Source organism: Hylaeus anthracinus, unplaced genomic scaffold (assembly GCF_026225885.1).
Source record: "Hylaeus anthracinus isolate JK02 unplaced genomic scaffold, UHH_iyHylAnth1.0_haploid 0, whole genome shotgun sequence".
Taxonomy (NCBI): Eukaryota; Metazoa; Arthropoda; class Insecta; order Hymenoptera; family Colletidae; genus Hylaeus; species Hylaeus anthracinus.
Genome location: NW_026533254.1, coordinates 12,028,524 through 12,044,032, shown reverse-complemented (window position 1 = coordinate 12,044,032; position 15,509 = coordinate 12,028,524). Strand labels below are relative to the sequence as shown.

The 15,509-nt window shown below is 42.6% G+C and overlaps 1 protein-coding gene across 4 annotated transcripts; it reads right to left on the bottom strand.

Moving 5' to 3' along the window:
- Positions 1-4,006: 4,006 nt before the first annotated feature.
- On the bottom strand, positions 4,007-15,509 carry LOC128896323 (attractin-like protein 1). 4 transcript variants are annotated; one of them, XR_008461963.1, is made up of 12 exons: positions 14,147-15,156; positions 12,867-13,048; positions 12,093-12,490; positions 11,367-11,965; positions 10,729-11,224; positions 10,041-10,452; positions 9,826-9,969; positions 9,591-9,740; positions 9,122-9,509; positions 8,648-8,885; positions 6,490-8,502; positions 4,007-6,404 (listed from the first exon to the last, which is right to left on the bottom strand). XR_008461963.1 is itself a non-coding variant. In XM_054159618.1 (12 exons), the coding sequence occupies exons 2-12, from the start codon at positions 14,389-14,391 to the stop codon at positions 8,257-8,259; spliced, it is 3,498 nt and encodes a 1,165-aa protein (XP_054015593.1). In that variant the 5' UTR covers positions 14,392-14,494; positions 15,491-15,509; the 3' UTR covers positions 4,007-8,256. The 4 variants fall into 4 exon arrangements, 3 of the variants coding, with proteins under 3 accessions (XP_054015593.1, XP_054015590.1, XP_054015591.1); XM_054159618.1 differs by adding an exon at positions 15,491-15,509 and having other exon boundaries at positions 4,007-8,502; positions 14,147-14,494; XM_054159615.1 differs by having other exon boundaries at positions 4,007-8,502; positions 10,041-10,449; positions 14,147-15,157.

The following is a 15,509-nucleotide window of genomic DNA, read 5'->3' as shown; positions in this document are numbered from 1 at the left end:
TGCACAGGAATTTTATCGCGTTTTAAATCAAACGAAATTGTTATATTTTTATTAATAAAGGTATCACGCCTATACACATGCAGCTATTGCAAAATTTCGAGGTGGGATTAAAAATGTCCCACCATGCATTACGGTCCATCGAAAAGGTGGGACACTTTTAATCCCAGCGTGCCCCAAAGAGTTAACAGCGCAAGTGACTGAAGATAGTAACGGGATAGAGTTAGGTCCAAAAATTAAACCACAAATGCGAGGATGTGCTGCTTCCCACTTCGACTCGACCGATGGACCAAAAATTCGCTACCGTGCCTCGCGTATCGACAATCGTCGATTTTCCGAGAGTCGCGCGTGGCTCTACCGCGGTCGAATGCGCGAACAGGATATTAACCCATCGGAGGTGGAATTCAGCCGTGAAAGGGAAAGAGAAAAGAGGAAAGGGTGAGATTCGGTGCGGAGATAGCTTATCCTTCCAAGTCTCTGAATGCATGTCTCTCTTTCATGCGCAGTCCTGTGACAGTTTTCATTTGGCAAATGGACCACAGCACGCGTGCACCCGCGAGAAGGAAACGGACAGACGAAATCAGGAAATCAGATTACCACTGGCGCGGCTCTCGAAATAAAAGCGTAACCTGGACCGGATTAACTGAAATCGAATTAAAAGAAAGCGTACCTCGCGCGGCCGGCCGGACGGGGGAGCGGAGGAGGGTAAAGGGAAGCTTTAACAAAATGAATATTGATGAGCACGTTGGTTGACGAAAATAGGATTCGGACGATAACCGTACACCGTCATCGCGGCTTGGAACGCGACACCGCGTGGAAATCGATTTCCTCGTTACATAAAACGTGCGATTTGAATGGCAAACAATGGAACGTGATATTTTCGGCGGGACTGGATCGATTGCAGCGGTCAGAAAATTTGAAAATCTTCGTTGGAGAGGGAATCGAAATCACTGGATATCCATGGAGATATTATAAATAAAACTGTAATTTTATTTATGTAGTTAACGTGTAATGTATCGTAATGTGAATGTTGGAGGAATGTTTATACAGGGTGTCCCAAAACTCGGGGAGGAGCCGGAAATGGGGGGTAGCTGAGACGATTCTGAACAACAATTTCCTTTGCAAAAATGTCGGATGGGGCTTCGTTAAGGAGATATTAAGCGAAAACCCCGACCAATCAGAGCGCGCGTAGACCGTTGGAGCGGCCGCGGTAGCGAAGGCTACGCGCTGGTGGCCGCGTCGTCAATGTCCTTCGATGCACGTCGAGTCACTTGTTCGCGTGCAAGCGGGGCCGCCAGCGCGTAGCCTTCGCTACCGCGGCCGCTCCAACGGTCTACGCGCGCTCTGATTGGTCGGGGTTTTCGCTTAATATCTCCTTAACGAAGCCCCATCCGACATTTTTGCAAAGGAAATTGTTGTTCAGAATCGTCTCAGCTACCCCCCATTTCCGGCTCCTCCCCGACTTTTGGGACACCCTGTATTTAAACCACTAGGTATGTTTGTACGTTTTATAATTGTCGGCAGGGCCGGCGCAAAGTAGATTCAGCTCGTTTTATTAAGTTGTCCCGAAAGTTTCTTTCGCGAGTTCCACTCGATTATTCGATGTGGTCGTGTTTATATAAATAGACGATCTAATTTCATAGATATTCGTGTTGTAACGGTAACGGAGCAAAATGAGTCGTGGACAATTCGGTAATGTAACATAAAACATAAAATATCGTCCATGTATTGTATTACTTATTAATAAATCGAAAGAAATTTTTGGGACAACCTAAAAGGCCCCGCGGTATACGAAAATTACTGAATTAAAAGGCACCGATTTTGATTAACTTTTTACAGACTGATGGTACCATTAACAAATGGAAGCAATTTTTGCTGCGATGCAAGACATTTTTTTTCGTAGCGATGATTAAATTGAAAAGAGTGACAAAAATCATCAAAGTATTATTATTTAATATTTATTTTATAAAAAATGCATAGCATTTGTAAATAGATAATTTCTCGTTGTAAAATTTAAGTGTAGGATTTGAATGTGAATTCAGACCCCGCAAAATTTTTGAACCCCTGATTGTCGGTTATGTTTATCAATTTGTGTTAGTAATTCATTGATTAGTCATTCAATTTGTATTGCGATTTGATTTTGTCTGCTATATTGTGCGTTGTCTTTGAATTTCGACAGTTTTCGCCGAACCTCTAAATAAATATCCTTACAAACGTAAAGACACTACTCCGAGGGAATTGGAAATCCCGGGTCTGGTACTCCGAAGCATACACTACAACTACAATTTCTGCTTGTTCAACTACAACTCGATTTTGTAGCTTAGATTTCCATATTTATCCTTGACCTGTAACATACATGGTATCGTTTATATTGTATGCGTGGTTCGAAATTTTTACCTAGATAAAATTGTTTCCATCGCCAACGACCTGGGTTATTCTGTAGCAGTCCAGCTGAAAAAATACAAAGTGAAAATATGAGTAGTGATGGGAATGACTCTTGATCACGAATCTGAGTAACAGATCGATATGCGAGACATAGTTGCAGGTAAAGTATGAGTTACGGATTGTATGATTTAAGAACAGGTAAATAATAGAGTACAGAACAAATTGAGTGAGTTGGGGTGTGTATGAGAGGTGATATTTTATCCCAGCCTCTTAAAGGTCACTTCAAACCAGATGGTAAAATTACCAAAGCGTCGCAAACTTTATGTATATCAATTTTATTTAAACAATATCTGTTTCATTTAATATAATACAATACATTTTTGTTCCACTCTGCTATTCACGCTCGCATCGCTCATGCTAATAATCTACACCATCTTCTTCTTCTTTCTTTTTTTTTTTTTCGTTAAACTTCTAGCATAAAAATACGAGCATAATTTTGGAACCTCTCTCCCTCTTTCACGCACACGTACACACTCTCAAACTTTCTCTCTTGCTCCGTTCACCCTCACCTCTCCCACTTGTCTCTCGTTCAAGTTTCCCCTGGAAAAATGCCATTTGCCAGTCTTTGAAAAAGTATACGTTAATATACGGATGTTTTCAGGATGAACTAATAAACTTACTGAAAAATTAGGTTGACGACTCGCTTTAGAATAATCAGAATCCATGACCATTACATTGCGAGCAAGGGTTCGTCTCTGTGTAACGAAGAGGACCCGAAATGTTAAACCCAAAACGTTCCAATAAAGCTTGCTCATAATACAATGATAACGAATTTATAATTGATAAATCTATTCTACGAATTGTCCGCATTCGATCTCTCGCAACTCTTTCAGTCTCACGTGGAAAGCGGAGAGGAGCATCGACGAATACGTTTGTCGTTGAATGAAAATCGCGTTGATTAAATAAAAACGCACACAACTATACCGGATACGCGTTAAATAAATTAAATTTACCCGAGATACGTACACGTATCTCTGTGCTCGTGTCAACGAATACAACTAAACGGAGTATAAAATTTAAATAAATAGAAACGAAAGCATACGTGAGTAAAATTGATCGAGGCTTCGTTTACGTGAGGATCGATTTGGAAAATTGTTATTTGGTACGCAGTGCGATTTGAGTACGACTTGGCTAACGTGTCTGGCTCGTTACTCGTTATTTCTACTTGTGTTTAATGTCTGGAAACTTTGGGCGATGATACTAACCGTTCAACTAGGTAATATCGTCGCATCCTGTGTATATATTTACAAGAGAGTTCGATGAGAAAACGAAATCAAGTTTCGATTACAAAATACAGTTATACAGAAAGTCACTCAAACTGATCCACCACACCGTCATGAATAAGTTTCAATTACATGTTTACATACAAATGACGAGATACATATGTAAGTTAAGAACGGTCGTTATCAAGCTCGGGCGATTTTTACGAACAGTCCTCGAAAGACACCAAATGCCAATATAAATACCTTTTCTTTTTAAATAACACTTTTGATGACTGTAGGAACGAAATCTCATCCTGAGACGTCTTCTTACGAGCATAAAAGGTATTAATTTACTCGAGAAATTAAGAACGAATAAGTACATTTTTATTTCCAGGTGAATCAAGCAAATATTGTACACAGTGAAAATGTTTCCAAACGATCTGATTCTTCCGTACATTTAAAATTTGACCAATCAGAGTTAGATGGTTACATCGAATCACAAATAACGACAGATTCAACGATTAGTTTCACGTTGTTAAACTCTAAACTCTGACACTTGGAGTCCTTCCTGGTTTTCTAACTGACGACGTTAAAGAGAACAACGATGACAATGTAATAGTAACATGTTGCGCATATCTGTATCGCCATTCGAATTATCGTTATACATACAGTACATATACATATGCACAATAGATACATGTACATGTCCCATGCAGCGATGATTACTTTGTCCTTTCTCTTGTGTACAATGTTAAGGAGTTAAGGATCTATACATACGATTCGAGAAATTATTCGTTCCACCACATACTCTGCCCCTTGTAGCTTAATAGAATGTTTCGTTAATTTCCATTTTTTGTTGAACGTGTTTTATCAAAGAGTTCCCTTACGCTTACGCTTGAATAAAAATAAATATTTTCGATTGTATCCTAGAAAAATTGTTGCAAGCTATTATCGTATAATATACCTAACTACTTAGACGTTACATTAAGTATTCTTAAACGTATTGGCTGGCCTCCGTTCGTCTGGGCCGCGGGTACGAATAAAAATCTGTTATCCACATCGAATTCCAGCCACCAAGAAAGGAAAAAAAATGGAAACGACTTAAAATTGATTCTTTCGGCTCGGAGATTCCTTAAACTTTCTCCTCTCGATACCTTTGGCTGCGAGTTGGATATGATATTCTGTTCGATTACTTACAAATCAAAAGAACTCGAAAACGTTTTGGAAACACCGTATTACGATATAGGTTCGATTCTAATCACCTATTCTTATCTCTAACGATCTAAAAACCTGGTCTATTACGTAGATTATGACTGGATGTCGCTTTACGACTCTTCTGATCGACCCCCGCTCGCTATTCATTCACTGGACGAATTCGAGGAGCGTGATTAATCGTAGTGGGATCACGGCGTAAGCGATTTTTTAACATAAAGAAGTTGAAGGTTTACAGAAGCTCGTATTTCGGGAATTTTAGAGCCCCGATCACTGATGATCCTGACACGATTGATCTATAAACAACGGTGTGCGATTCTGTTTGAAAGATTGCGATTAACCCCTTCCTGCCCGACGTAGTAACGACGATGTTGGCATCAAGTTTTGGAGAAACTTTGTAAGCTTTCTGGCTTGGAATAATCACGAGAATAAATTAACTCGGGCACTAAGGGGTTAAATGATGGATTGAATTGTTGGGATTCGAAGACAATTAGATCAATAAGTGGCGATAAATGTATATTGGCAGTATCAAGATGCTCGATAAATGCAACTGACAAACATAGGAGAACAGGGACAAAGAATACTGGTGGCAATTAATTAAGGACCATCCCAATTATGTAAAACTTATTGTTTCCCTGTTAAATATTATCTTCTATACTAGACGCGTCTAAGTTTCGTGATTTTAAATATAGAAGTTTATAAAAAAAGCTATTTCGGAGAGCAACGAAAAGTCTAATCAAACTTGAGCAATATCTGATACTCCTATTTTTAAATAATAACGTTTACTCGTATATACAACTAAATCTCACACAAAGAACAAAGTCCCCTTTGAAATGAGCAAAGTATATCTTCCCCCTGCTTGAAAAGAAAAAATAAACAGGTGTATAAAAAAAATTAAATTATCTTTCCGTTAATAAAATGTACACCACGCTCTAACGCGAATGCAACCAGAGCATAGCAAAGTAACCATAGCAATAAATAACAACTCTTCTTTCTAGAAACAATGCAAAAGTGGTTTAGAATAGAAAGTAACTGTGTCTGGTCACACCCTCGTATAAAATACTCTGCTTATAGTAGAGAGAATGAAAGAAATTCAATGAGTATTACATGGTAAATAAAATGCATTGCACTCGATCCGTGCTATATACTGATTAAAAACATCCACTCGCATTCTGCAAACAAAAAGCTTAACAAGCTAGAGTTAACATGTTCGGTGTATGCAAGTCTTAAGCGCTGCTCAAAATAATTAGACTGCCAAATAACAAAATAACCGATACTTCGAAAGTTAGTTGTACGATACAAACGATACTCAATAAATATAGTATGTCTCTTGTTCTTGATATTTGGACACAATCTAATTATACCGAATAGCATAGTAAATGGTTTTGTGACACTAGCTAATCCATTATTACCTCGAACGCAAAATAGACAACGCTAGTACCGCGATTCTGTTCGTATCTTCTGCAAGTGCTGAAAGTTCTCCCTAACCTTTTTCTGGTAAAAAGAAGGTAACACGATTCCGTTTCATCTCACGTGCAATCGTCCGAGCTGCCTCCAAATTCAGAAGAGGAAGTAAAACATATGAGATCATCTTGAATTTCACAACGGAAGCAGCTAACGTTATGTTACGTACACGAATATACAAATCATTATACCAAAAACAAACAAAAACCAACGTATCCACAACGCCACAACCACATGCTAATAATATGCGACATCTTTTCCTATTAATCAAATATTGCAACTTAATGGTTAGCTTGATACGCAAAATGGCGGTCTTCTAGATAGGTAACCTAGAAGATCGCTACGTAAAACAACCAGCACCGCCATCTTGTGGCGAAAATGAAAATCATCGACTTAGCAGAATTAGCGCACTTTTCAAATCGTATTGCAACGTCCACTTCTATTTTTTTTATGCTCGTTATTTATTAAGATTACGCAGTCCTGCACGATCGAAAACACAGGAACATTTTCAATAAAACGACAAATTTATGCTACGAAAACATAGCGCAGATATGATGACCTCCGTTCCTAAATCTACTTTTCGATCGTACAATAAACTAATTTTCTGCGGAAATGAATAGAGACAAGGTAGAAAAAACAATGTACTTCCACGATTTATAATTTTTTCCATTCGAACACGATTTCTTCCCGTTGATAGAATTCTAATGTATTTCTTCCCCTTTTCGATAATACCAATATGAAAAATTATTTGGCACAGTAGATTCTGATATGGAAATCACACAACAGTAACGTATTTTGTAAAGATGAATGTTTCCGTTGAAATGTACGTCGCCTCTATTCATTTCCATTTAATTTAGAATTGAATCTTTACAACTTACTAGAGACAAATACACGAACGGTATATTTCTTGTCACTCGCTCCCTTTCTTTTCCTCTTTCGTACCGATTTATCTGTACAGTTCGCATAGTGGCGTAACTAAGAATACAATTCGAGGTATCCCGAGTTTTCAACAAATACCAAATATCGACTTTCAACAGTACCACTTTTTTCACCATGAAATTTAGCACTAGGGCCCGAAATATGTTGGTTACACCGCCACTCATGGCTGCGTCATCTGTCTATTCCCGCGCGAGACACAACGCACGTATTTACAGCTTTACAAACGAAACACGGAAAGTACGGGGTGTCACAACATTTTTTGGGACACCCTGTATATCTACGAAACCGCAACTGGCAAATCCAATTTTCCAATTTTTCGTCGACGACCCTCCCTTTGTTCTTTGTTCAACGACCTCTCGTGTGAATTCCTCGAGAACTTCGCGTAACAATCTCGAATTTATAAATTTATATGCCTCGAAATGAATCTTCTATATAGTCATTATTCCGTGGTACGATCAGAGACGACTCCCTTGTATTTGAAATAAAAAAGAACCGTCCAACAGATCTCTATATACAAACACTGTACACGGTCGCATAGAATCAAGAGAAGTTCGAGTAGGTGAAGCTTCGAAGTCAGCTAAGTTAACGTTGGTTAACGTCGTACGCGCACAGTTCGAAGAAGACGCTACTTACCACGATTGATGAACGACGCTTAACGAAAATACCGATTCCTCTTTTTTTCCCATGACAGCGTGGCGATTAACGAGATGCTTAAACATTCGGCTGACCTTCAACAGCGATGATATTCGAATCTCCTTGGAAAACACGAAATACTCGACGGATTGGTCGCGGTGAGGTGGAAATGAAACGAAGATTCGTCGCGGAAGAAGATCACACTTCACTCGATCAGAGTTCAAAGGTTAACCTCTCTCAACAGTCCTGCCCACACGCGTAGGAGGCAAGATCACAGAAACATGTTCTAAGGCTTATAGTCACCCACGACGAAGTAAATATATTACGTGTCTCTCTTACGTTCACAGCTTTATCCGTTTTATCGCTAAATGCAGGTGGAGTCTGGGTGCTGGCTAGCAGACTTTCGAGTTTTCTTCGGCTCCTTCGTCGACAATTCCTGAGAAGGCCTTCGCGGGCTGCCCAGCGTAACTAAAGCAGACGCTACTGCTAAGCCAGCGCTCTGGCCGGCTGGCGTGTACGGTTCACCGCCAGTAGGCAGTCTGACTAGCAACGACAGGACCGCGGCTCTGTTACCGCAACAGGGCTCCAACGCGATCGGACTAGGGGCATCCTGGAATCAATCGCAGAAATATATACTCAAATGGACACTTTAGTCCAAGACAAACAGCTACTGTTTGAAACGGTATTTAACTTAATCGTCCACCGTGAATATTAGTATTTTAATCTGTTTCCAAAATAAGTTAAACAATGCTGACCTTTTTCTTTTTGCGGCAATTCGGTAACTCGGAATCGCTTCGTTCCGAATCCGAATTATTGACGTCCCGCCTCTCGATTTCTACCAACACTTGACTGAATGCTCTCTTGGCCATTTGCTCCATCTCTACAAAGAGTCTCTGTCTTCTTCTGTACAAGTCATACTTTTGTTTAATCTTCCAGAGGACAGCAGCCACCAATAGTAGAGCGAGGAAGCACCTGGGTGGTGGCATGTAATCTCTAGTTTACAAGTAAGTACTGCCTGAGGCTTAGGACAACACAAAAGCGTAGAAAATTTTGAAAAAGAAAAAGACGAACAAATCGCACGATCACATTTACTGTGTCTTTGATACTACGTGTACGCGTAAATCTGTGTCAAAATGGGGGGCTTTAGTTTATTCTCATTATTGGTTTCCCTACCGAAACGCATTTCAACGTGTTTGAATTAGTTTAACGATCAAGTTTCAAATACTCACGTGCAGAACGTTATGAAGAATTGCTGCAAGTTCAGTTTGGAATACTGGGAGAAGGAAATTTGGATCCACACTGGTGGCTGAAAGTCGTACACGTACACGTAGAACGTGGTCAACGTGTTGTTGTCCTCGCTGCCGAAACTGTAATCCGCTTTGCTGAAACGATGCTTATATATGCTAGTGGTGCAGTTGGCGCCGAGGAGGAGCGGTATCTCCGCAGTGTTCGCCTTCTTAATAGTGACATTCATCTTCGCGAGCACGGAACAAGTGATGGAGAACTCTGCGTCGATGTCAGGCTTTGGCGGAGAATTTTTGAAATTGATCGCCCTGTATTGGCGGTCCTCCTTCTTGCTCAAGTTAAATGTAAATTGGTAATCGATCGCCAAATCGTCTGGAGAAAGAATTTCGAGTATTTTAATCTATTTGTTAACCCTTTACCATATTTGACAGCAAATTTAAACAAGGGACCTACAAAAACACGATCCTTTATTTGTGGGATCCCCATGATACAGACTAGACACGTCGCAGCGCTCGCAATGATCCCCTATAATACCCTTCGTTGTGCAGAAACATTTCCCCGTTTCGCTGGTGCACTGTGTGCCTTGGTTATTGCAAAAGCAGGCTGTAATGCGAAAACATAATTCGATAAGAGCACAACATCGACAAATTAATGGTACGGTCGCCTAATGATGGACTAATGAATTTACGTTGGCAAGTAGCTCCGTTCAGAGGACTCCCGTAATAACCAGGGATGCATTTGTCGCAGTGAGGGCCGTAAGTCAAATTCCCACACGGCTGAATACACACGCTGCTATTTGGAAGACACTTGCTGTGACCGTTGCATTGGCAAGCTAAAATTATTTATTTATTAGCCGAACGGCAAAGAATACATTTTTTTATAAATGTCTCGCGATTCACTTACTAGGACATTTGGTGAAATACCACCGCTCGAAAGGACACGTGTCCAAACTTTTGCTGCTTGGACCACGAGCTCCACCCGGTAGACACAATCCCTTTCCGGTTCCTGAACCATCGTCGCACCATCCACACCCAGGATCCGAGCGACACGTTGCGCAGGACGAATAAAACGTGCACCATTCCTTTCCCGTCTCCGTGGCACGACATTTCGCATCCATCGTGGTCCACTCTCGACATTGTCCATAGGGAAAGCTCGCTGGATACGCGTTCTTGTCTACACACTTCTTCTCGTTTTGACACCAAATGCAATCCGACTCGGTACAATTCTTGCAGGAAGTGTAGTCCACACACGGACTGCGACAGGAGTCTATCGACAATCGCTGCGCCTGAATAGTCCCGTTTAGAATAGTCACCTGCTGTGAAAATTCGAAAAATTACTTCGTGTACAACATCAAAAATGTGTAGATAATAGTGTAGTATCCGCGCTTCCCATACCCTACAATAAGGAGTCAAATAAGAACACGAAACGTAGGGTACGGGATTGGTCGCGTAGGTAAAGCGGTCGACTGTGGATCCGAGGATCGTGGGTTCGAATCCCCGTGCCTTATTTTTCGTTTAGACTCCTACAATAGTGTAGCGAAACGTGGTAATGCGGCCTAAAATTAACCTACGATTTTCTTGTTTATCGTTACCTGTGTGCTGACGTCGCGAACCTTCGAGTGGGGCTTGCAACGATCGGGTCCGTTTGACCACGACCAGATACAGTGGCTATCGCTGGAACACGCGTGGCACGTGTGCAATTGCAGGCACTCGATGCCGGTATGCGCGTCGCAATGTTCCAGATTCGTGACGACCTTTGTCGGCGGTGCGTTCGCATTGTCCCGGCATATCTCGTGCGAACAGCTTTTCCCGCACCAGACGCAGTTGTACGACGTCTGCACGCATGCCACGCAGTCCGTGAGCAGTTTGCACAACTCCTTGTGAGACGTCATACCGCGGGGCGGCGTGTCGTCCAGACATCTCACGTAATTTCCATCGTGCATGTCGTCGTTCATCAGCATATGACGCGGTATCTTGGTGATCTGTATACACCGACTATCGCGCTTGTCCCACACGCACTTCACGCCTGTCCTCGCGTTCAGACACTGATTTTGATTCGTCAAATGCTCGCAGTTACCCGGCGTGTACCTGCAAACGGCGAACGCAAATTGTAAGTTCGCAAATAACAACTACAGATGAACTCGTAGTACTGCATTTTACAAATCATCTTTAAAGAACAAGTAACATCTCCTTAAGGATCATTGCAGTATTCTATCCAAAGGTGAACTACCTCAGCATGTCAGACAGCATTTGGCCGTCGAATCCCCCGTAGATGTACATAGATTTCTCGAACACTGTGGCGGTATGCCCGTATCTGGGCAGGTCGGTCATCTCTTTAGGCATGGGGAACTGATGCCACGAGTCGCAGGTAACGTCGTACGCCATCGTGTCCGCCGAATAGCACCTGGTGCCGTCCGAATGCTGCGTGTCGTTGTGCATATTGCCGCCGAAAACGATCATCAAGCCGCCAGAGACGAACACGGCCGTGTGAAAAAATCGAGCAGACGGCGCGGACGTGAGCAACGTCCACTCGCGATAATTTGGATGATACGAGTACAGTCTGTTGGTCAACACCTGTGTGCTCTGCGACTCGGATACGTAACCACCGTACACGTAGATCCGATTCGTCAGGGGATCGTAGGCGGACGTGTGACCGTAGCCACCTTTCACGGGGAAACCAACAGGTTCTACTATCTGCCATTCCCGACTGCCCAGGTAATACTCTTGCACCACGTTCAGGTAACCGTACTGGGGCGAGTAGCCGAATATCACCACCATCTTCTCCTTCTTCCCGTGGCTCTGTACCAGGGTCGCGGTGTGTCCAGCTACCTGTGTAAAGTAACGCATTAAATGGGACGTTCGACGAATACTTAAAAGTCGCAACTGTATTTAGAGATGACTCTATCGATGGCGACAAGGGTTGTTATTAATAAATTGTCAAGAAACAATTGATCACCTTTAAGGGACCGCACATGGTTTTGTTGTTATGGCAGTTGTCATGCACGGTAACGTTCTCCCATACTTTGGCTGACACGTCGAACGCCCAGATCTCGTTTGTCACGGTGGAATTCTGCACAACGCCGCCGTACATGAATATCTTGTCGCCGAAGAGCACGCACGAGTGAGCGTAACGAGGCAGAGGGACTTTCCCCTCGACGTGAGGAGTCTCCCAAACGTTCCCATTGTAATCATAGACGTATATCATCTTGGCTCGGTGGAAGCTCTCGCCACCGACCACGTACAGGGAGTCCTTCCAAACGATAGAGCAGTGACTAGCTGAACCTTCCGGTGAGAAGTCAGTGTACGTCACTGTTTCCCAAAATCCCCGGTCGCTTCTCTGGCTGCAGTCAGAACCTGGACATTTGTTAATATGGTTATAAAGAATTCGAATCAGATTTGATTACAAACTGCTGCTACAAGATAGGAGCAAGCAAAACAACTAATGTAGTTTGGATTATAGAGGGTAACAGTTCCAAACAACGTTTTCATGGTGATCTTAGACAGGAGCAGTCAATTTGCATGTAAACACCGTTGAAAGCTCTCTCACGAAGTGTTGAAACTTCGTCGAGCAAGCAGTCACTTGGAATGTTACAAATACGCCGTCGAAAGTGTCCCCGGCTAGTAACCGCAAACGATGAAAGTTCTAAACGGTCTGTCTGAAAAACAATTTTCCCGGCACGTCGGTTTTCTATACGGCTAAGCTCGACGAAGTTTCAAGAATGTTCCTCACCCTTGTAACCGTGGACGCAATCGCAGTGATGCCTCTCGCGATCGCACTCGCCCTGTCCGTAGCTGTGGGAACAGTTGTTGGGGCAGACTTGAACCTCGCAGGCCTCCCCTGTCCACGTGGCGTCGCACGTACACACGCCGTCTATGCAGACACCATGGCCAGAGCAGTCGATGTGAGAATACCTACAGGCAAGAATTGAACAAGGATTATTTTGCGACTATTTTTGTAATTCTCTCAATTGTCGAATTAACTAGTCAAATATGATGACAAGATGAGAATCGTTGGGGCACCTGAGGTATGTACAATTTAGACAGTGATCTAGGTCCCCTCGGGTATTATTTTCTCATCGTACAATCATAAATACAGTTTTAACCTGCACTCATAAATCGGTAATTTATCATCTTCCAGGGCCAATTGAAACCGAGCCTGGACTACTACAATGAACTCAGGAAGTACAATCATTGATTACATCTTGTATAATGCTGCTACTGACCCAGATGGCATATACATACAGGAGGAAGATACGCTGGATAAAAGTTCAAGAACAGGATGACCGTGCTACTGTGTGTCTCTGATTCCATGATAAACATACTCTTATCGTATTTACACCATGTGCCAGAATAAATGTTTATTTGATCGTTGTACGCACGACGAAGTGTTGTCGTGAGTAAATATCTGGATTAATATTTGAAGTATGATCGTTCAATGAAAGTTGATTTAATATAACCCGTGTTAAAGCAACGTAGAATCTTAAGTGATCGAAAGATTTACCAACAAAGTGTTTTATATTGCCAACAGAGCGACCAGTCTTATCGACCGAGTGTTCTACATTATCGAGAATACGCTACTTCACTGGCCAGATACTTCCTCCTCAACCCTAAGGAACATATTCCATCTTCATAAAACAATTTGGCCTCCTCTTCCTGGAAATAATAAATACAGATCTAGCCACCGCAAAAATTTAACCAAATATTATTTCTTCTACAACCTGAATTTCTTATATATCCTACAAAGAATTCAGCGTTCTGTTTCCAGTGGATCCTGCATGAATTGCACAGAGGAATAGAACAAATAAAGCGATCAGGTTTCCAGAGGTTGGCCAGCCGGTACAAACAGACCGGTGTGTGCGCCGTGTAAACACTTTGACAAAAGAATCAGCAGAAGGATGGCGCGGGGAAGAAATGTGTACACAAATAAAACGCATACCTTTCGCGAGCAAATCGTTCTATCTCCGCGAGCAAACAGAGAGAGAGGGGGGGGGGGGAGAGGGGTCGTTTTACCTGCTGGGACAGGCGTTGATCTTGTAAGTAATATTGAAGCCGCTCATGTTGTAAGCGACGTCCGAGTAGAAGTGTAGCAACGCACTTCCGGAACGCGCTATTACTTCCGGCACGCGACGTATGTGATAACCGTCCTTGTGCATCAGGCCGGAAAAGACGGCGAGCAACGGCGCCTCGACGCTGTCACCGTCGTAGATGTACAGATGATCCCAGCCACATTCTGTCGCGAACTGCTCCACGTGCATACGTATCGTGGAATTAGGGTTGCTCTCGATCAGCCAGGAACACTTCACGTCCGCCGTGTAGTTCCCGATACCGTCGTGGATGTGACCCGTCGGCTCCGACAATCTGCAAACAAAGTACAAACGCTTTTAATCGATCATTATTGCAGATTAAAAATAATAAAGAATTCATGAGGGTTGGACGAAGTACCACGAAGATCTGTCCGATAAATGCAGTCCGACTATCCCCACGACACCTATCTCCATTCTACATTAAGCAAACAGCGATGATCGCTTAATCTACCCCCGTACCGTCGTCGAAATTCGTCAAAGACTGATACTTAATTATCGCAAAACTTGTTCGCATTCCAGGCCCCAATTGAAACGCTTAACCCTGTACAACGTTAAAGTTGTTGCGACGCTCTTCGCGCGCCAAGCGAAACGCAATTAGGTTGCGAATAAAATGCGTTTTACGCCGCAGGAAGTCGACGAAGGGGGTTGCAGAGGAAGAGGAGGGCAGAGACGGCTGGTAAAACCGTACCGAAGGGAATTTATCGTGCGAAGCAATCTCGGCGGTCTTCAGACGAGACTCGTCCCGCGCTAATGAGAACCCAGAGGCACCGGAAGTGGCGGGGCTGAAAAGGATCGGGACGACCTTCGCGAACTCACGCGGCCCGGAACGTAGTCGAAAGAGAAAGTAACAAACGGGGTGATTTCGCGTCACATCTTCCATGAGACACGCTGGGCTAGGTTACTAACTGAAACCCACGTCTTTTCTATGCTTTTGCACAATCCTCGTGCTTATTTTATGCGTGTCAACATATCTGTGCAACGAAGAGGTTCGTTGAGAGTGACGAGCATAAATCGTCACTGTGCATAAATCTAATAATAAATACTGAATTTATATACAATTATTTATTATTGTTTTTTTGATATATATATAAAGTTAATACGTTGACTAACAATTATGCGAACTAACTCGTAGTTTGCATTATCGTTGAAATTCGTAGTACATCGTCTAAATAAATAAAATTTCTCACCAACAGAACTCGAAACGAGTCTTGCCACGTCGTCGTCGACGTTCGAGGAATGACAATATTAGAGGACAAAGAACGAAACTTACTGCAAGCAAACGTGGACTA